The sequence below is a fragment of the Lutzomyia longipalpis genome, chromosome 3, assembly GCF_024334085.1.
Source record: "Lutzomyia longipalpis isolate SR_M1_2022 chromosome 3, ASM2433408v1".
In the NCBI taxonomy this organism is placed as follows: Eukaryota; Metazoa; Arthropoda; class Insecta; order Diptera; family Psychodidae; genus Lutzomyia; species Lutzomyia longipalpis.
This window is the reverse complement of record NC_074709.1, coordinates 31079774-31102640: the sequence shown is the minus strand read 5'-3', so window position 1 is coordinate 31102640 and position 22867 is coordinate 31079774. Positions and strand designations below refer to the sequence as shown.

The window sequence follows — 22867 nt, the reverse complement described above, 5'->3', positions numbered from 1 at the left end:
TCGGAACATTGCAAGTTCATAAAATGACCGCAAGTGGCGCTAAAATCGAAAACAAAATTTTCGATGAGTTTTCGATGAATATCTCGAGTACCGCTTTATAGAATTGCTTCAAATTTTGATATGTTATAGTTGGCTATAATATCTTTCATCATGCCAAAAATGAAGAAAATCTATGTAGCCGTTCCGGAGATATCGCGTTTTAAAATTAACATGTCATATCCTGATTGATTTGAATAAGTCCAACGCCCCGCGAAGCGGGGCGTTTTATATATACACATATAAAAGTAAAAGTAAAGTAAAATATATATAAATGCATAGATATACATATACATATAAAAATGCAAAGATAAATATATATAAACTGCAAAGATAGACATTAAATATAGCATGGATGGAACAGTATAAAGCGAAAGAACGGTAAGTAAAACTTACGGGCTGTGATTCTTTCTTTGTCAATGAAATGTGAAGATGGCTGAAAATTGAGGATGGGCAAATTTTGAGGAAAGCTTTCACGCGTACCGAATCACAGCCAACGCCCACTATTAAGGCTTTTCACAAATTATCTGCGCGTTGGCTGTGATTCGGTGCGCGAGAAAGCTTTCCTCAAAATTTGCCCATCCTCAATTTTCAGCCATCTTCACATTTCATTGACAAAGAAAGAATCACAGCCCGTAAGTTTTACTTACCGTTCTTTCGCTTTATACTGTTCCATCCATGCTATATTTAATGTCTATCTTTGCAGTTTATATATATTTATCTTTGCATTTTTATTTTTAAACTAAAAGCACAAGAAAACATTGGCCCACAAAACACCCCCTCATTTGGTGCTCATCCTTCTTTCGGCACGTGAAACTAAACGTGGCAGCTTGGAATGAGTTGTGGTGAAAGTTTCTGCAAAGGAGGGGGTGGGTTTGGGGCAGAGAAAGAAAGAGAGGGGGGGGATGGTATTCGAAATTGTCGGAGGGTGGTTGTGTGATTTAAGATTTGTCTGGGGTATGAGGGGGTTGAGAGTAGGTGAATTTTTGGAAGCAATTTAAGTATAATTTGTGACACATGTTGGTGTGTATTTGGGGATGTTTTGAAATGTCTCAAAAGCTATATTCCTCCAATGATTTTATGTAATATACGTATACATAGATATGTATACGTCGTATTCCTCCATTCTGAAGAAAACATTAATATTTCGTATGTTCGTGAGACGGGAAACTTTATAGTTAGCTGCAGACGTAGAAAGGGGGGTTTGAGAACAAAAGGGGCTCATTGCTTAAGTAGACATTCCATTAGACAATCGGGTAAAGGTTTAGGTAGGTATGGGGACTAAGGCAGAGAGCTGTGCTCCTCGAGGGATATTTTGATGCATGATTGCATTACCCAATTTCCTGTTTTTCATTTTAAACATGTTTGTATTATAGAAGACATTTAATTTGGTACATTAAATAGAGATAATACTCGGCTGGCCAAGAAATTAAGTCACAATTTAAACAGCTAATAGATTGGATTGGAAATTTTATACCGCCAATCTAAAAAAAAAAAAGTACATGGAGGACGTTTATTCCGACTGAGCTGGTGAAGGTTGTTTGTTTGTTGATCATGACGTTAATCTAATTTTCTTCTTATAGACCTAATAGGTCATCCTATAATGAAATATTGTTGACTAAATGTGCAAAATTTTGAAGTTCTTGTTTATTTTTTCATAAAGAAATACTTTTTTTAGTTCTTACGTAGGAATACTTTCCAAAATTCCTAATAATTTGTATATAATAAAGAAATAAATGATATTAAATGAAATTAGTTAGGAAAAAAAATTCTTTATTCAAATGGGGTGAAGGGAACCAACAAAGGTCATTAAATAGGGCGAGAAAAGCAATTTGTGCATTTTCTTCGCGTCACAGAGTTCCAGGCGCCTCTTCATGGTTTTAATTATCATGGAATCTGCAGAGCCGTGTCCTCGTGAATTAGCGTCACAAGAGCCCCTCCCCACAAGGGCTTGGGTTGGGGGATGAATAAGGATATTAAAAAGCATTTTTTCTCTCATTCTCTTCTTTGTATAATGATCTTAGCAGAATGTCTCATCACATTTTGAGTTAGCTTTTTTTTATACATACATACATTTGTATATATTTGTCATCATTTGAGTCGTGTTTGAAGGGTCCAGCAGCAGTTTTCCGCATAAGGACCTAAAATTCAACTCAATCGATTGTCTCAAGAATTAAGATGAAATGACTTTCTTAACAATAACACTCTCCCTCACCATCTAACTGGTATTATATAGTCTTCTATTTTGTACATAAAATTTTGGTGTGAGTCAGTTAATAGGAAATACTCCTGACAAATAGTCATGATGGTATAAGAGAAGAATGACTCCTCAAGAGAATCATTGCAGGAAGGGGGGTGGTTCCATCCACCGCACACCGTAAGACTTTTTCACACATTTTCTCCTTCGCACTTTTTTTTTCTGCGGGAAGGTTGGGAAAATGAAATAATTGCGCCTTTTCCCGCAAGGCGGGTGATGGAAGAAGGTGGCCGGATATTGCTTGAGCACTTTCTTATGTGCCTTTTGTGACATTTTTCAGCGTCCTGACGGCATGGTCAACTATTTGATGAGTATATAAGGGGTGCTAAAATGATGAACTTTCAGTTTTAATTAAAATTTTAATGCCAACATCTGGAGATACACAGAGAAGGTACACTCTTGGTCCGTTTTCTTTCTTTCTTTTCCTCTTCTTTTCTTTTCTTCATTATACATACATCCCAGACCACTAGACGCCTTAAGATGAGTCTTCTCCATGTTTATAAAAGATCTACTAAAAAAAAATGCTACGCATCTTTCGTTTGGAACGGCTGTGGTAAGGGTTTCGTATTTTTTTTTATATAAAGATTCATGTCAAAGATTTTAATGATTTGTAGCATTAAAAATTAAAGATAAACTTCTTTTTTTGTAATCAATGGGTAAAAAAATATATTAATTATACTTCAAAGGTCTTAAAATTACCATGAAATGTTTGCCAAATTGATGTGGGATCAGGTTGAATTAACTTAAATTAAATTAAATTTCCTGAAAAAACAAAAAATCGCGACCTAAGTTTCTCTAGTATGTAAGAAAAAAACTAGGTAGATACTATATATTTTATTAAACCGCTTTAACCCGTTTAAACCCTCAGCTCTTTACGTACTTTAGTTCTTTGAAAATGAGTTTTTCTTGCTGAAAAGCTTCTTTATAGACTTGCTTGCTGAACTTATTGCCGTTTTTATACCTTACGTATAAAAAATGAAAGGAATAAAATGAGGAGGTGCGAATTTACTTATATTATACGTTACCTATTATGTATTTATGTATGTATAGTACATACATAATTAATAGAATTTTTCACATGAGGAATATTTTCGTATAAAATAAGATTGTTAATAATTAATTCAATTTTTGTACATAATAAAAATATCCTCTATATATTATGGCATTGAAGTCTCCAAGTAATCTATTTGGCACATGGAAAAACTAATAGTCAACCAAGGCTCGTGAATGCTATGTATCCCTTAGAGCCCGTGCATGCAACTAAATTTAAGCTTTGTCTCCTGAACTTATTTTGGCCCGTCGTGCTGCCTTTTGTAGACGCGTGTGCGTACGGGCGCTCATGCGCTCTCTCCGGGTACAACATTTTCCCGAGTTTTCGGTGTAGCGCCTTGAGGGTTGAGGCTGGGTGTTCAGTGTTCACATGGTTTTTCCGACGTACACGCATTCGTCGCGTTTCTCATGCCCATTTAGTGCTTGCGAGTGTTTTTAGCTTTTTGTTTTTAAAACTGTAACTATAATATAATTTGTACGTTTATTTTTGTTGAATTAAAAGAAAAATAATTCAAATCTTATGTGTTACTATTAGTAAAAAAAAAACTAACAAACATGTGAAGAACGCAAATTAAGAAAGAAAGAAAAAGAGGGAGAGTGTGTGATTTTATTGTGAGGAAAGTTCGTTGAGACTTATTAGTAACGCGGAGGAGTATGTTGGAGCCACGTTGGAGGCAAATGCAGGTGGGTTTAGTGCGCAAAAAAGTGAAGCAAAAAAAAAAAGAAAGAAAGAAAAGGAAGAAAAAAAAAACAATACCCAATGTATTTTGCAACAGTCTAGTGCTATTTTGTGCAACTATTACATACACTTTTAGGACTTTCTGCTATTCGCGGTGGATGCCTTGAAAGGTGCTTTTTAAAGGAAGGCATGCCCCCAAAGATAAAAGTTGACGCCCAATTGTGCGATTCTCCATGCGCTTTCCCTCCCCTTTTGGTTGCTTCTTTCAAGGCAAAAGGAAACATCCCAAAGCTCCACTCTTGAGCTCCAATGTATCGCCATCTCTTTTCCCCAAGGGATGTCTTAGCCCCCCCATATACACACAAACCTTCAATTGTTAAGAGGACCTATCGAATGCACCTCCAGCACCAAAAGAGGTTGATACCAAAAAGCTTTACGGATGAATATTAAAATGAATAAATAAATTTGTAAATATGTTAGTAATTCTCCCTATCCCAACATTTTTTTTCCCCAATCTAACTTCAAGTCTCAGTGGGTTGGACCATCAGAGGGAGAGTCCCGAACCACGTGACTCGGGAACTGCCTTCTTTGTTCGTAATTATTTTATTGCGAAAACAATATTATAAAGTTTGCTGATAAATGATCTCTAATATTGTTATACATTACATACATATACATATATCTATAAGTGCAAGTATGATAAACTTATTTGCATATTTTGATACATTTGAGCAATATTTATTAATCTGGGTGCCTTAGGTTGAAAGCCAGGTAGTCTAGCTGGCTGGGTAGTGACAATATTTGCAAATATATGCAATCAATTGAGAGGAAAACCGCACTGACTTAATAGCATAAATAATAGCATGAGACTGGATTATGTGGGCATTTTCAGGAGACAGAGAACTCCTCTCACTACCCAAGAAATTGGACGCTCAATAATTTCGAACCACTTCACTGTACCCTAGGTATATTTGTATTACTAATATACAGTGTATGTGCTTTTACTTGATAAACTCAAGGACTTAATTGTGATTTTATTTTTCTATTAAATTCCATAGAAAGTTCTAATTCCAAGTTAGCTCAGCGTTAAAGGAGTTGAATCCTTTATCCTTTTCCTTTTTTTTCCTTTTTTTTGAATTTGTAACAAATGTTTTTCCAGAAATCTTATTCTTAATTAATTCTGAAGGATTTATTAAAAAGATATATTTTGCTTATTTTCCATTGCACGATAATTGGACGCTATAAAAAGGCCAACCATAAAAGATTATACAAACACATTTCAAGTTATATAAAAAAAAGAATTGAAAAGATTTTTTTTAAACAAAATCGATCACAATATTCTAAAGTTTGTTCCTAATACTATATAATTCTATAATTTATCTGCTACTTCTCTGCAAATTTTCTTAGCATAACTTTAAGATTTTCTCTCATTTATTAAAAAAAAGGTTCTTTGCATTTAGGTAGGTACAATATATTTTATTGGTGAATCAGGGTGGATCAATCCAATAATATTTTTATCTTTAATTAATTTTCTTTGCATAAAATAAATATAAGTATACAAAAGACATGAAGATAATTGTCTGTATATCGAAACGAAATCTATAATATCTGATAACTTACTATTTATATTTTTTTGGACATTATATACATTTGTGTTGGAGGAATATTTTTCAGCCCCATCAATAATGGATTTAGTGAGGTATTTCGCAATCTAACGCCTTCGGTGAACATCCTCAAGGAGCAATCACGTCAAGTGTGGGGATGGGTGAAAGAAGAAAATTCAAAGCAGGCAAAAGCAGTGCTGCTGAGGTATATAGAAGCTTTAAACATATTCTCGCACATTCCCGAGGGGTTGGGCCCCGATGCCTCTGTACCTTACACTATATATAGAGGAATGAGGTTGAATGAGGGATGAACAAATACCCGCAGAATGAGAAAATTGCCGTGTTCATTTGCCACGTAAACGCAATATATTAGCCCCGAGATCGCACCTATAAAGCATATAAAGATGCAAATTTATTCTCGAGTGGAGGCGACTTTGCGATCCGTGAGGGTGCGCCACCCTCACCCAATGACGCGCTTGGCGGGAAAAGTGTGTTGTTGTGTACCGCGAAAGAAGGCAAAGAGACAGATTTCTTTTGTTTTTTTTTCTCTCTGCGTGCTACATTCAAATGAACGCATGGCGTACATCTTCAAATTATTAAGACACAACACAAATATTATGTATGTTGTACCAACTTTTTACGAGATTCCTGAGCAAAATAGATTTTGTATATATGTAGTTTTTTTCCTTTTTTTTTACATATTTTCCAATCAAATATTGCATTACCCTTTATTTTCAATTGAGGCAGAAAAAAAGGGTAAGTTTTAGAACATATTATTACCTACAATTTCACTTTGCTTTTCCCTCCAATAAATAAATACCTACAACTCTTTTTCGCACTATAGGTTGGGATATAGGTATGTTATATGTACCAATGAATGAGAGAGTTGGAGTTCTACTCAAAATTCTTTCCCTTTAGTTTTCCTTTTTTTCCGCCTTTTCAATCATCCATCCATTTTCACCCCAATTGGGGCGGTAGGGCCGTTTTCTGGTGACAAAACCCAAATGGATACATTCACGTATGAAATATTGTGGCTACAAAAAAGGTGACTATAGGAAAGGTACTGCTTGATCGAATAAAAAAAGAGGCATAAAAGAGGTTTTCAATTGTGGATGTAACTGAGAATGGACCAAGATCAATATTTAACGTTGAAAAGGCGGCATTATTGTTATTAATTGTGGATCAGATTATTAATATTGTAAGAATTCTTAGACGTTTTTATTTTATCTTTTGCTGTTGATATGAATGGGTAATTTTTTGAGAAAGAAAACAAAATAAAATATCAATGTGAAAAATCTCATAAGGACTAATCAACGGAATTTTTATAAATTTTAGAGTAAATTGGACGCCCTCCGCAGCGTGCTAAAGTTTCTAAATAATAAAACCAATACCAATAAATAATAAAAATACGAAAAATACGATATTTGTATATAATGGCGATATATTCTTTGATAATTCCTTTTTTCTTCGCAACTATTCTTTATAAATTACTGCTATATTTTTTATATCTTTCTCATTTTTGTCCAGGCCTCAATTTTTAGTGTATGATACCGACTAAATTCAAATTAATTATCATTAACGCACTGATGCAATAAATGCTATATCCTTTTCTAGAAACTTTAATTTTATTTATTTTATTATATTTCTTTTTGAATTTTATATTTTATGATCACCCATCTTCTGCAGATGCTATATGCGGTATAAAGATGAATTTGCAGCATCTTGTGGAACTCCACACAGTTTTGCTTCCGGAATGCTTGCTTAGCATTCATGTGATGTCGCTTGCGGGAAATTTTCATGGCATTTTTCACTTCGGCATCAGTCGGTTTATGCGAACAGGAGTGTGTTGTTTAGTCAAAGGTTAAACTCCCACACCCCTCTTGTGTGACGCGGTGTCCCATAATTGCAAGTGTTAAGGAAGGGAAATCTTGAGGAGAGAGTATAGTATATTCATAAGACAACCAACATATAGGCTGTACGTGATTAGAGGGTTGAGTTGCGGCAGGAGTCACACAACCTACACACACACACACATACACTGAATTGACCCACATAACTTTTAATTATTATCTCCTGGCAAAAGGGGGAATTGGGGGAGAAAAAAGATAATAGGACAGCACTTTGTTGTACAGGGGACTTTTGGGAGGAATTGTATGTTGGGATTTAATCGAGTAGAAGGGATGATAAAAATGACCACAGAAAATCAACGGGCTATTAAGCCCTCTCTTTTGGCATACCTATATATGTACTACATAGCATGTACCTATACTATCCCCCAACTATCTCTTATAAGAAAATAATAATAATCACAGAATTTTGTTTTTTTTTGTCATTTTAACCAGTCACAAAATAAGTTTTAATTTTGAGATATAATAAATGATTACAACGAAAAATTCAAAATAAAATAGCAAAATCATTTAATTTGATTGAAAGAATATAATTATATAGAGTGATTCCAAGCAATTGACCTCCAAAATCACTTTATGGACCTTTCCCGTACATATATAGTATGTAAGCATCCGAAAAATATTCACCCACTCGTTTCTACAATATCCTACGCAATGCTGTCTCCCTTCAAAAACAACTCCCAACCATCAATTGAAAGCCAAGGGTGGCAAAATATTGTTTTCCATGTTGGCATGTCGAAAAATAAAAAAAAAAAAACGACGACGACACATATTGGAATCGATACCCAAAACATGACGCATATGGCAGTTTTTGGGGGGATAGGTACCTCTATACACAATTCTAAAGCAAAACAAAAGTCGCGGCTGTCCAAGCTCCCTTCTCCCTTTGTATTGTGTCTCCATAAGACATCCCTAGGCGGTGCAATTGCAAGCTTCAATGATAATGTTGTATAGCTATGTAGGTAGGTAGGTATGTTTAAAACAATAACCAACTGTATATCCATAACATGGATTTGTATTCCAATGATTTAGGGATCTTTTTTTTTTCAAGCTATATGGCAACACTTTATTGAAGAGTTTATTAGGGAATGAAAGAATGAAAGGGATATATGCATCAACAATGTAATTAATAAGTGAAATAATTGAAAAAGGACGCTAATGTTGAATCTTTTCATTATGTTAACTCCCTTTCAGGAACAATAAAATTAAAATCAAAATTCAGGAATTACAAAATTAAGTTGGCACTTAGATTTAGACACATTAATTAAAAGAGAAAAATATTTAATATTTTAAACCATGCAGAGTTAATTTCGCTATTAAGTCCGGCTTAAGTACCTTAACACAGGTTTCAGTTTTCTTTAACTTTTAACTCAATTTCTCATAAGCTAGACTAAAGTTTATTTGGCTTATTCTAAATTTTTTTTCGGCTAGGTTATATTAAGCCGAACTTATTAGTGAATTTCACCAAATATGTCATCAATTTTTAAAAATTAATTAAATAAAAATTATTTTTAATTCCTTCCTATTTCTGTGACACGATATTTTGTGTGTATTACTGTATTAGTCTTCTCTATATGCACTACATAAACAACCGCCCAAAACGTTACCTCCACCCTCGCGAACCAATGCGGCGATGTTTACGAAAGAGCCATGCTATGGTAGTAAGGTGTGAGGGGGTAAATGAATTGAGAAAAGAGGGCTAAAAAGTGTCTAATGAAAAATTCCGACGATTCTGTGGTTGTCTCGGCGTCGCGACAACCAGTGCCAATTTTTGTGTCCATACATTTTTCAAGGGGTTGACTGGTGTATGAGGCATTGTTCGATGCGGGGGTGAATTCGCCGTGAAAGGAAGATTAACATCGACAATCCCCCCACACACAGTCGTCTCGAAAACCCTTCAACTCACTCCTCTTCGCACCAATTTTCTCATTGACGCCTATTTTCCAATGCATTTCGCTCGCATTCACTCACTCAGTATTGCCTCCGTCTGTTTCCTTTTTTTGTGTAAATTAACTGAATGATTTTTTTCTTTTCATAAAAAATTATTAATGCAATTTTAACATTTCTCAAAATAATTTGCATTTCAAGAAATCGCCCTATATATGTGAAATAAATAAAACTATTTGGTAAGCCTAATGTACTAAAATCAACATTGATATCGTTTTTTTCTACACATTACCAGAAAATACCCGCGAAAAAATATTACTATATCTATCTACAATATGTAGGTACATAGGTATATACTATGTTTCATTGTATTTAATTAGAAAATTTCTACACCCTCAGGCATTATCTATATGTATGCAACAACATCCCTCCAAGGTGTTTTTTTTGTCACAAAAAAACAAAGAATAGCATCAACCAATTTGGATCGACAGTTACCTATTATAAATACATGTTATAGAGCATATGTGTGTACGTTTACTTTCGCAGTTGTAGGTGGAAAACAATTGCACGCAGGAATAAAAAAGAATATATGGAGGGGACCATTGGAAAATCAATTGGTGAAAATTGATGAGTTGAGTTACAAACGGGGAGGGTTTATTTAATGATTGAGACACATTTTCGAAAGAGAGTGACCAGCACTGAATGAAGACACCACACATACACACACACTTAATGGACTTGAACCTAAGTCAACAGAAACTTATAATCGAAAAGACCCTCCGTCCGTACTCCACATACCCCCACTTTTATCTAACTTTTATCAACATGATGGAGAAAACAGCATAGATCCAAGTAATTGGTGATTTTCATCCAAAAACACTCTCACATCAGACTTAAAATCATCCATGATTAGAATGGTTCAATATAATGTGTTTGATATGTATATTGTAGGAGGATCTATGTGTATAATTTAAATATGTCCTTAAATTATGCATTAATCACAAAACAACAAGAAAATCAGAACTACGAAAAAAAATATTATTATTTAAGTATGTATTACTCCTGAATTTAAAAAAAAGTATTCGCTAAATGCTTTTCTCTTTTAAATTCGTTTTATTTTTTTGGTTCGATTTTGTGTGTGTTTAGTTTTGCGTGTAATCTGATATCTATTGAGCTCAAGTGTTTAAGGCTTAAGAGATCATGGAATTTGTGTGAAGCATGTGATGTTTTTGGGTAGATTTAGAGATTTACGTGATCAACTTGTAAGACTTAATCCTTGATTAGGTTTGTTTTAGATCGATATTTTACAAGAAAAAAAATTCTAAAGTATTAATTTTATATTGAAAAATTAAGATAGGTAGGTATCTACATTTTTTCCCTCTTTAAGCATTTAAAACATTTACATTCATTTCATGTATTATGTATTGTGCTGTGCATAAAGTAATTTTAATATTAGTACACTAAAAAAAATGATTAATGATAAAATTATTTGTTCAATTTAAATTAACATGTATCCTCTAACCAAAATATTATACCTACTGAAAGACTAAAAGAGCTAGCAAAAGAATTTACGGGTAAAATGAAGATTTCATAGTGATCAACAACCTTAAACCCTTTCCCCATTCCTCGCGTTCTGCATCACGTTTCGAAGGATGTAATTTGACAGTTTATTTATGTGTTGTTGAGTGTCTCTTGTCTCCGCTTTTGGATGGCGCGAATAAGTTGGAATGTGAGTAAATTTGTGAGAAATAGTTAACGTTGAAAATGGTTAAGGAGGAATACACCGCTAACGAATGCTTGCCCATAAATCTTTCCATTTGGTTGTGTGAAAATCTTTTGGAGGGAGCTTTCAAGGTGCTTTCTACTTGCTTTCTTATACGTAATGTAATGTAACAATGCCTTTTGCAGATTATATGCGTGTCTGTTGGAATTTTAATTATGGCAAAAGGAAATTGTCACACTATGCTGAAGACACCCTGCCACTATATACCTATGTATATATTGTGATGTCGTCAATTCTTCCAAATAAGAAGATTTTGTAGCAAAAAGGGTTGTCCATATTCGTATCACATGTATGTTGGTATACCATTCATGTCGATGCATAAATATTTTTCAGTGTGACGAGACGTGGTTTTGAGAATTTATAATCTCCTCTAAAGTGGTTTAATTCCAAATGGGGATGATGGCAATAGATTTCCTTTATAGGTACACATAACAAACACAATAACTGTGTACATATGTGTGTAAAAGATCCCAACCCGCGTTGTCCACAAATGTGTGGTCCGGTTTCGTTGGTGATTAGCCTCTTGATGGCGAAATTCACGTGATAAATACAAAACCCCTTATTTTTTTTTGAAAAAAGGAAGGGTGTCACAATCCTGTGGTTTGTCTCCCTTAACCACCACCTCCATGGCATCGTTTTGTGCTTTAGTTTATTTTTTTTTCCTCCCAGAAACAGCAAACTTTGTGGAATTGATCGAAAAATGTCCATCAATTTTTACTTTCGTTCTATTTACTTTTCTCGCTTTGCCTTCTCTCTCTCTCTCTAAATTTCTCCATCCTCCTCTGTGCGTTGTTTATCTACTTTCCCCATCTATATACGTTAGCTTAGTCAGCTATCAATACTTGGGAATTTTTCCTCCATTTCGCATAGGGGAGAACTAAAAGAAAATAATAGTGTTGCAACTTATATTGGATAAAAGTGTTGAGAACCATTGGAAGAATTCTTTTTCTTTCAAGAAATTTTCTTTCTTTTGCACATGTTTGTTTATCTTACCGTCAATCGAAGGAGATTCAAGAATCTCATCCCCTTCAAGAAAATAGGCAAAAAAAAAGGGGGGTGAACAAGTGGTGGGGTACACGCATCATTCATCGCATGTGATCATGCATCATTTTTCATCAGATCAGTGCGGTGAGGAAAGATGCGTCAAGAAGGGGAAAATTAAGAACATTCTGTGAGATAATTCACCGGAATTCCTGAATGAAATGCAATTTGGTGTGCTATTAAAAATTAGAGTATTCTTCGGCTAACGTTGTTATTCAAAGTGTTAATATGGGTGATGATATGATACAATCTATCAAGCATCATCGTATAATAAACTTAAAATATTTCCCAAAAAGTCTCAATTGTTTTTTTTTTTAATAATTTACGTTTAAGAAAGTTTTCAAACAAAAGGAGTTTTTAGAGTTAATCAGAATTAATTTTAACGTTTTTGGAAATTAATTCACGGTAAACTCAAATCATTAATTTTTAAAATCTTCTAAATTAACTAAAATCTTAAACCTATAAGAGATATTTTGTAGAATATTCTGATTTTTATGGTAATGGTCAGGGGTCTGGTCGTGGTATATCTACTAAAATGACCTAAGAAATTCATATATATGTATATATGACGCCTGATTTGGCTCTTCAGGAAGTTTCTGGTGTACTGCGTTGAATTCTAAAAAGAGAAAAATATAAATTTGCACTGAATATGAAGGGGGTGTGGGGAGAAGTATAAAATCTATCTGAAGCATAAATTTCACTTTATCCCCCTTTTTTCTACACTGAAACTCACATGCGGGGGAGAGTTGTGAGTGAGCCACTCTCAAAGCCCCCCCCTCCCTGGTCTTTGCAATGTTTCAGAGTCCACTTACTTTTGGAAATCAACACACACACAGAGCGAGAGCACCCACATCCTTGTAGTCTGTGGAGTTTGCTGTGGCAAAAATGTAGAGCAATACACAAAGTAAGAGAGAGCAAGGAAGAATGGTGAAAGAGATACAAAATGCCAGAAAAGGGATGTATCCACCCGATAAAGTGGTCAAAAATACCCACCACACACCATTTTAAACCCACACACAATATTCACTTCCTTCCAAGCGACACACCCCTCTTAATCCGGAATCCCAGAAGCCACCCCCGTAATCTCCAGCACAATTTCATGCTATATACATGTTCCACATAATACTACTGTAGTACATATTATACATATATGTATAGAAAGAGACTTATTTGTTTTATTAATTCACCTGCCCATTGGTATTGCAATTAATGGGTTTCGACGGTTAATTGACAAAACGACAATATTACCCAACTCCCACCCAATACGCATCGCCCAGCTTCAAAATGAAAATCCTAACCATATCTCGCAGATGCAGACTTTTCCACATCGAAGGAATTCCACTCGATATCCCCTCAAACAATTGAGGCTAATTGTTTTGCAGACAAAGAAATGTTTATTGAGATATTATTATTTGAATTAATATTGAAGACTATATAACAGGGTGATTCTATATATTTTTTCTTCTCAAATTAATTTCTCAAGAAAAATAACTTTCTAAAGGATTGTGTTTGTGGTATGTATATCATTTTATTTAAAGTTAATGTATTAGATCTAATTCAAACAATGTTCTCATAGTTTTTCTTTTATTTATTGTAAATTAATTGAGTTGGTGAATTTTTAAATGATTTTTTGTTTAATTTATAAAAAAATAAAACTAAAGAATTTAGTGTTTGTATAGGTAGATGCCTGAATGCGGAAATTCTTTTGTTCTTTTCACAATGTGATAAAAAAAAATTGTGATAATATGTGGAAATAAAACAAAATCAGTGTCTGAAATGATTATGAAATATAATGTACCTGTAATAATATTATATGTACATATGTATGAATTATACATACAATATGTAGAGGACATACATATCGATGAAACCTCTTTGTTATATGTCATTTTGTAATGTTAAATAACTCAGGGTGGTGGTAGGTAGGTATATATGGTAGAATCTAGCATTGGTATTAAATGCGGAAAGGGGGGGGCGGGGGGGGGGGGTGGAGTGATAACTTTTTAATTGTGTCACACGTACCACACAAACGAGACGTCCCCTTTTTGCTCTACTTTTCCGCCTTCGCGCGAAAAATTCACGCCACGGCATTTGGTTAACTTTGGCGAATTACAACTCCATAATTTGTATTTTGTCTAATTTTCATGTTACCTTTCGCATAATTTTCCTCCTGTTTTTCCACAACTACCTACCCCCCGTCCTATGCTATTCCATCCACCCCTCCTACCACGTTATACCATCTCTTTTTGCACGGCAAATGCTTCGCCCGTGACTTACGTGTTAATAAAATCTTCAAAATCCTTCCCTCTCTTCATGGGATAATTGTACGTAGTATACTTTATGGTTGAGTATGGGTGTTCTTCTTCTCGTTGAGAAAATGACACTTGAAAGGCGGGAACTGAAATTTTCTCTTTTGGGTTCTCACATACACTGTGAGGGGTTCACTCATTTTGAAGAACAAATGAAGCACAGAGGGTTGACTTCATTTACCATTTTGTGGGAATATTTAATACAAAAACTTTCTTTACTCTTTAGTTAAGGATGAAAAGATAATTTTAAGAAAAAAAAAATTGTTGGTGATTGCAATTAAAGGTCTATTGGTGACCATGTATCAAATTTAATTCCCAGAATTAGGGTGTTCAATTTATCTATTGAGTCCTTTGATCACCTTAGAGTCCTCTTTTTATGTTTATCTTCTTCTACGATTTCCCTTATTTTATTATTTTTTGCTAATTTAATAGTTTGCCTACAATATGAAAAAAATCACTATTCTGAGTGTCATGTCTCTCAAATAAATTTTCAATTGCATGATCATCATCATCGTGCTATAAACACTCTGTTGTGTTATCCCCAGGGAGCACTTAAATGTTCCCCACTTGGTGTTGCCATTCTACGTTTTTTTCATTTTCAACCGAATTATGTGAATGCTGTACGAGTCCCAAGGGTGGCATTCCAACCTCCATCTCACGTGAATAAATTGAGGAATGAGTGTGAATGATTTTTCCACCCTTCACCCGCATAAGGTGAACCTCCTCTCCCCCAATGCATGCATAAAGGGAAATCCCTTGAAGGAGCATACCTATACTACATATCTTGCAAAAGGGGGAGAAAAAAAGAGGCAAAATCATGCGTCAACTGTCATAATAATAATAATAAAAATGCGAAAGGAGAAGAAAACTTGCCGAAGTATAGTTTGGGATGTGAATAAATAAGGGCTGCTCTTGGTTGGATATTGCGGATATAGGAGGGAGCTTTCCCGAAATATATATATAACTTTTCAATTTGCTCTCAATAATTGTATTTATAGGATTTTTATTAAAATCACTTTATGCATTCCACTTTATGTCGCGTCTGTATTTGGGAAAAAGAAAAAGAAAAACGAGAAAAATAGCAACTCTCCCGCATTTGATTTACGTATTATAATACGCAAATAACAGAATTTCGTGCAAAACCCCCCTCCTCCCCCCAGCATCCCTCTTTCCCATATATCCATTAACCCTCATCCACTAGAAATAGTATAGTTCCATGCGATTGTTTTTCACGATATTTTCCCACTTTGGACCCTCAACTGCGACGTAAACAACGGTTTGCGTCCGCTGAGTCTACTACCAGACATCAATTAATAGTCTTGAATCAGTTTGGTACATACTGTACTACAGAGAAATCTCAAAGGGGATATTAAGTAACCAAAAATTCTAACGCAAGATAGAGACATTAAAAAAAACTTAAAAAATCAAAAAAAAAATCAAGTTTAATGGCAATTTACGGAATTTTAAATGATTCGTTTTACTTTTAAAAATATCATACAATAGATACTATAATTTTTTAACGAATTGACTACTTATCTGCCCATCAAGAAGGATAATCCAAAATATTCCTTGTAGCATAATTACTGGATGTGTTTGCGAGCAATGTGTTTTTGTCAGTGTGGAAAAAGTTTGGGTTATTTTGGAAGCATATCCCTCACTCAGAGATGAGTAAATATTGCAAAGAATGGGAAATCAGGGTTTGTGAGATATAAAACTTTAATAAAAAAAAGAAGGGAGCATTCAGGAGGGCAAAACAAATTACATTGAAGAAGAAAAGAAGCTCAGAAGTTTTTAGAGGCTTGTTTGTCTTTTTACTTGAATATTTACATACAATATTTCTTCTTAAGGGGAGACGAAAATAAAAAAAACTTCCCTCTTCTCATCAGCAATGTATTGGCGAGAGAATATTAAAGTTTCCAATATATATTAGTGATTTTTTTTCTTTCATTTATTTTTTGTGAGTATTGAAAGTATAGAAATCTCAATGTCTACCCCTCTCTCTCTCTCTCCCTCTCTCTCTAAACACGCCATACAAATTATCTCCAAGACATTCGACTGTATAAGTTTGCTTAATTCCTTAGGTAAATGTTAATTTTATTCCATGCACATATTTTGGCAACCCCTCGAGTTTCATGAGGGCGAAATTTGTATTATTATTTCAGAACGATGCGCCCTCCAGAAAAGGGTTTGCTCTCCTATATTGAATACACATTCTATGCCGATAAGGATGGTTGGGCATCCACACGAGTGCGGGGGTGGTGTGGGGTTTGTTGGAAGAAAAAAAAGGAACGTGTAAAACGACACATTGGTGTTTCATCTCTGAATAGAAATGATCTCGTTATTGTTTATCACCGCCGAAATGTTCGGTCTAAATGAAAATGAAAATTGGGAAAAGAGTGAAAATTTGCCATTTGACTTAAAACGTTTTTTATGTGGACTTTTAAAACTCCTTCGATATGGATTTTACGTGCAAAAATTATCGTTTTTCTTTAGATTTAAGATTTCAAGGGAGAAAAAAGGATTGAATAGATAATTTGAGAGCCAGTACTAAAAAAGTGATGATTGAAGATCAGAACTGAAGAAAATGTGATAAAATAAATTCAAACAACAACAATCTCTTCATACACCCCATTCCTCTATTTATACCACCCACACCGTAATCCTAAACCTTCCAGAATTAAATTTAATACAGTCAACCAATTGATAATAAATATATTATAATGCATGTCAAAGTCAATGCATACCTATACTTAATAATGTACCTACATATAAGTTTGATACTGTGCTAAATTCATGATGGGATATTTCTCAATATATACCTACATATACATACATATATCCACACACTGTGTGGAGATTTGGTATTTTCTCATGTAAATATTGGAAAGACATCTCTTGAGCGAGAAAAATCATAATTTCCGGTTTACTTTGGTGAAGGCACATCTTCATATGGCGCCGTCATCCGCTAAAATTTTCATCGAGCTTTTCCTGTGTATTCATCTTGCTCTGTGCCCGCGCTCTCCCCTGTGCTTGTAACACAAACAATCATTTATTTTTATAAAATTCCAATATCGCTTGCAACCCGCAATACTCATATACAATTCCATATAAACAATCACATCCACATTTAATAAATTTCTAATATTCTCACGCAGCGGAGATGAGTTCTTTTTTTTTCTTCATTTCAAAGATTGCAGGGATTCTCTTTTCATATATCTATAATTTTTTTTTACTTAATACTTTATACAGACAAATTATCGAGCAGTGTGGTGTTTGTGTTGTATATCTAGAAAATAAATACGCAACGAGTATGAGGCACCTTCGTATAGAGAAAAAAAAACTTATGTGTCTCCCCGCGATTATTGTTGGGTCCTCCTAACAGTGAAATAACAAAACACCCATCCCCCATTTTTTTGAGCGGAGTGTCGTTCTAAAAGACGAAAAAGTTTCTGAAACAGGGTATGGTGATCAAGATGCATGACCGAGATCGTTAAATGTTGATAAAAAAACATTTTACAAATTCATTTGTCTAAATGGCTGCCGAGAAAAAAAAAGTTTGGCCAATTCTCAAAAGTCTACCAATTTTGAAAAGGTAATAAAAGTACCTTTCCAAAATTAGCAAATTTTTGAAAATCGGTTCACTATAGCCCACGTGAAATTTACTTGATAATACACGTCATTTTCGAGAACTTTTTATGGGTAGTGTATATTCTTCTTTTATTTTTTTTTAAATTTATATTTTTTTTTGAAAATTATTTTGAGCACTTGAACCTACTATTATTGTATTTTTGCGTATATAGTGTGTGCTTAGTTGAGTTTGGGTTAAATCGAAAAAAGATATCAGTTGGAAGAGGAGAGTAGAGAGCATTGGTAGGATAGGAGGAGTATGGGTGAGGCAGATGGTGGCCGCGCTATATGGAAGGCGCGAGGAGGGGCAGAAAAAACACCAAGCAAAAATAAATATAAACAGGCAGAAAACAAAACAAATTATACACACGATATTTACTTTTAACATTTATAAATGGTTATGTTTACTTTAATATAACACACATTTGTGTGTGCCTCCTAAGTCTCTCCTCTCATATTTTCTCTTTTTCACCCACTATCACTTTTTCTTCTTCATCGCCTGCGCCTCTAGCGTCTCACTTCCGCCTTTTTCCACTGCCCCTCATCACTATCTATCTATATACATTTTAGGGGGAGATGGGGGAAAAACTGGAAGATTATGAAAATTGCAAAACTACCACACAGAGCACATCAAGATAAAAAGAAAATTATCAGAAGACACAGGGTGAGAAAATATGATTATTCTCATAATTCAAGATCTTTAAAAAAATATTATTAAAGAAAAAAATCTGTATTTGGAAATTACTTCTGATTGTACCCATGCCTCAATTGACCTTAATTTTAAGGAACTTTTAGCGGTATCAAATTGCTTAAGATGATAGCAGAAGGACATTCCTGTGGAGTATGGTATAAATGTACCTATATTTAAAATTTAAGCGTAAAGACGCGAGTCAAAGAAAAAGAAACTCCACATTCAAAAACCTCACAAAAGTCTGACATCATAGACGCGTTATTTTTTTTTTCATTCTTTCTCTCCCATATAGTGCTCGTTGTTTGTCGATGTGTTTATTTATTGGTGCCTCATACCAAATACTTTTGTTTGTTTCTCATGTCGTTTATTCTTCGCCATTGTGTGATCCATCTTTTTGGCGGGAAAATTTTTATCGAACCGCCTTTCCTTCCTCAGTCAGTTCTATTTAGTCATTTGGTGTACAAAGATTGTGCTTTAAAGAGCTCTCTCATTATTCTCTTTGTATGTATGTACATAATAATATTTTAATTTATCATTTATTGTGAATTTGTTGGTGCAAAATTTTACAAAAAAAAATTGCTTAAAAAATAGTTTTTATAAAGATTTTTCTAAATAGTTTTGATGATTTATACGTTTTGTAATATACAGGTACTTTTTTCGAAAGCTACATATGATTACAAGAATAAGAAATTCATGTTGTTTTCGTCTTTGAAAATATTAACAATTAAAACATTTTTTTTAAATCTAAGAAAATTTCAGTAATAATTCACACGAAAGAATTTTATGTATGGTGATTTTTCAGTTTAAAAAATTAGTAAATTCAAAATAAATTCATAATACTTTTCATTGAGTTTGTACCCTAGATTCACAGTTGTACACATCATTAGTTGCGTAAGTAATTCACGAATTTACACAATAAATCCAATTGACGTATCTATCAAATTGGTTTTAATATTTAAGGACCTCTATAAATTCTTTTTTTTTTAGTTATCTGCTTTAATAACAAAAAAGCTTTATTTTATTGTTAAAAGAAATGATCTAGTCACAACATAATTAGAATAGTTAGATAAGGGTAGGATACGTAACTAATATCTACAAGTAGCATAATATTGAAAATCAACTGAAACTTTTGCACTGACCAAATAGTTTTTCAAACCAACACTCGTGTGTTATATGTAAACAAGGGTGTGAGTGAGAAGCAGTGGAAACTAAGCCTACAAACAATCTCTCTCAGTAGCATTATAATCGTGATCACAGAAACATGGGAGTAAGTGTTCAATATGTAAGCTGTGAATCCATGTGAAAAGTGTTCCGCAGGAATTAATCCTGAAGACAAAACAAAAAAAATCAGATTTGGAATAACTTTTGGCTGAAATGATAGTATCACATTTCCATGTAAGTATTTGTATGCATAAAATCCACATTAAAAAATGCAAGATCTTGAATGATATTCAGAATATTGAAAAAATTCGCCAAAAAAAAATATTCAGCACATAAACACTTCTTGGATTCATATACCTATATTGTCTCGATATGCGCTCAATGCTCTTTTAGGAAAATGCGGGAGTGTGGAGGTGGAGGAGTAAAAAAAAAGCGCGGGAAAAAGGCTTTTGAGATGAAATTTATGAGTGCTATTTTCATGATTTACTGAAGTTGTTGTCACTTTTTCTCGCCCCATCATACAATCCCCTCAATATTTTTCCCTGGCTTTTCCCTTCTCTTTACCGTCCGTCCCTTCGAAGCTCGAGGTCTTTTACTAAACTTTTTTTTAAGGAAAAAAATCACTTCGATCCTTATATTTCGATAGTACATATAGATAACTTTAAAAGAAAATTTCTTCTCAAATAATTAGGAAAAAAAATCCGTTACACCGCAGGAATTGAAAAAAAAAATATAATAAAAATCACACAGCCACAAAGAAAAAGGCGTAATAATCTCAAAGTTGATGATATAGCAATCATACATTGCTGCACTTCTCGCGCGAGTATTTTCATCATCCCTTTGAAGGAGATTCTCATGCGGAGGGTGATGTTTCTCTTCCATAAACCATAATTGCATTATCTATTCCGTGTGATCAGCAATATTTAACTAATGCCGAGAGTTTCCTACACTTCACCCCCGCCTTGGTGTATAAGCTGCCATCCATCCGCAGACTCATCAGACAGAATAAAAAAGGCGCAAAATCTACCACAGAGGGTTCTCTTAATTTTGTATCCCTCCCCGCATATCTTGGTGTGTTTTCAATCTTTATAGAATCACTCAATTCCATAATTTACCATTTTTAGTCGTCGTGACTTTTCCTGATGAGTATCTTGTTTCGCTAACAAATAATTCAAAGGGCTTGAGTCTTAAGGGGAAGTTCTCTCATAATTTAATGTTATACCTAACCGGGAATAAATGGAAATTTCGCAACAGTGTGATTGAGGTTTTTTCTTTGGGAAATTTTTTCGAAGAAAATCTTTAAAATTTGAACATATAAGTTGGGATCATTTTCCATGTGTTCGAATTGCAAAATCACATGAAATTTGAATGTGGGGCTGAGAATTTCCCTTATACATAGAAAAGTCTTCAAACCCCCCTTGCTTGAGGCCAAGAAGGCATATCAATGTATGTTGCATTTATTATTCAATAGTTGAAGTAAAACTTGTGACTTTTCCCAGTACCTTAACCTACCCACCTAGTATGTATTGGGGGGGTTTGGCTATAAAGGAGAGACGATCTTTAGCATGTTTGTTGTGATACATTGTATCATTTCACCCCCAACATTTTCTTACACACACAACACTCTCAGACAGTTGAATACTAAATGTGTAAAAGAGGTGGAGGAGGCCTAAGTTTGTCGAAAATTTTCCCGACAGTATGTGTTTATTGTTTCAAAATTTTCAGATGACATTGTAAGGAGGTTGTAAGACACACAACCATACCACCCTTTTATACGGGATAGAACTTTAACCCCTAACATATTCGCATCACCCCATACTATTAATTCAATTAACTATCGTGATAATATTGTTTATTCTATAAATAATAATACTATGATACTCTGCATGAATGGAGGAAGTCCTAAGGCGATACGTAACGTACGTAGTAAATGGAGATGGGGGGTGGTGTAGTAAAACTGGAGAAATTGTAAATAAATATTTTTTTTCTTTAGCGCCTGACCCCAATGCCGTGCAAAAAGGATTTCAGCATTGACTTCCATCTGGAGGAAATTCGCCACAATTAATTAATTACGTTTTCAAACAAACGATTCACGTTTACTGTGCTACCACTTCTCTACCCTCTTCACCATTGTAAATTCACCCACCACCTCTTTCGTGTCGGAGGGAGTCTTGGAGGAACACGACAAGATCCATCCCTTTCTCGTATCGGCAACCCTGTGTGTATGCCTATGTCGTGCGTTGCCAAATAAGCGATATCTTAACTATATGGTTTGAGGTTTAAGGGGGTATGCATTATGTAAAAATATATTCATCATTGTTAATTTTTTTTTGTTAAGGTATCTGAACATTATTTGTGCTATTGTTGATGATTGTATCAAATTTTAATTCTGAGATTTAGAACTACGATGTGGGTTTATTTCTAACGGTGCTCAACAATTATATTTCATAAATTTTTTTTCCATTAATTAAACTATTCCAATTTGTTTTTTTAAGAAAATAATTTTTTAAAAATTTCTTTGTTTTTTACCGTACCAACACCCCTTCATTGGATGCATGTACAACACACTTTTGTTAATGGGTTGATGGAGTTTGTTGCGAGGGTGTTGTAAGGAGTACAAGTTCGGGGAGGTAAGAAGGCTATGTGGAATTGCCGAAATCATTGAGGGACCGTTCAATTCTTGTTGAACAATGAAATATCATCGCCTCAACTCCGTTTGGCGTCTCGATAGCAAACAAAAGCCATGCGGCAAGAAAGTACGAAGGAGTCTGATGTTTAAATTCCAGGATACTCATGGATAAACTTCGCCATACCACCGCCCCCCCCCCTCTATAT

General features: G+C 34.3%; 1 protein-coding gene across 5 annotated transcripts in view; it reads left to right on the top strand.

Annotated features, from left to right (window-relative positions):
- Positions 1–3197: 3197 nt before the first annotated feature.
- Positions 3198–22867, top strand: part of LOC129793937 (forkhead box protein P1) — a 56551-nt gene continuing 36881 nt past the window's right edge. For 2 of the 5 annotated variants that reach the window (XM_055834467.1, XM_055834468.1), the window contains exon 1: positions 3201–4027. In XM_055834467.1, coding sequence (XP_055690442.1) covers positions 3998–4027 — 30 coding nt within the window. In that variant the 5' untranslated portion in view covers positions 3201–3997. Of the gene's footprint in view, positions 4028–22867 lie in introns of all 5 variants that reach the window. The other 3 variants (XM_055834473.1, XM_055834466.1, XM_055834470.1) reach the window with 3 other exon arrangements.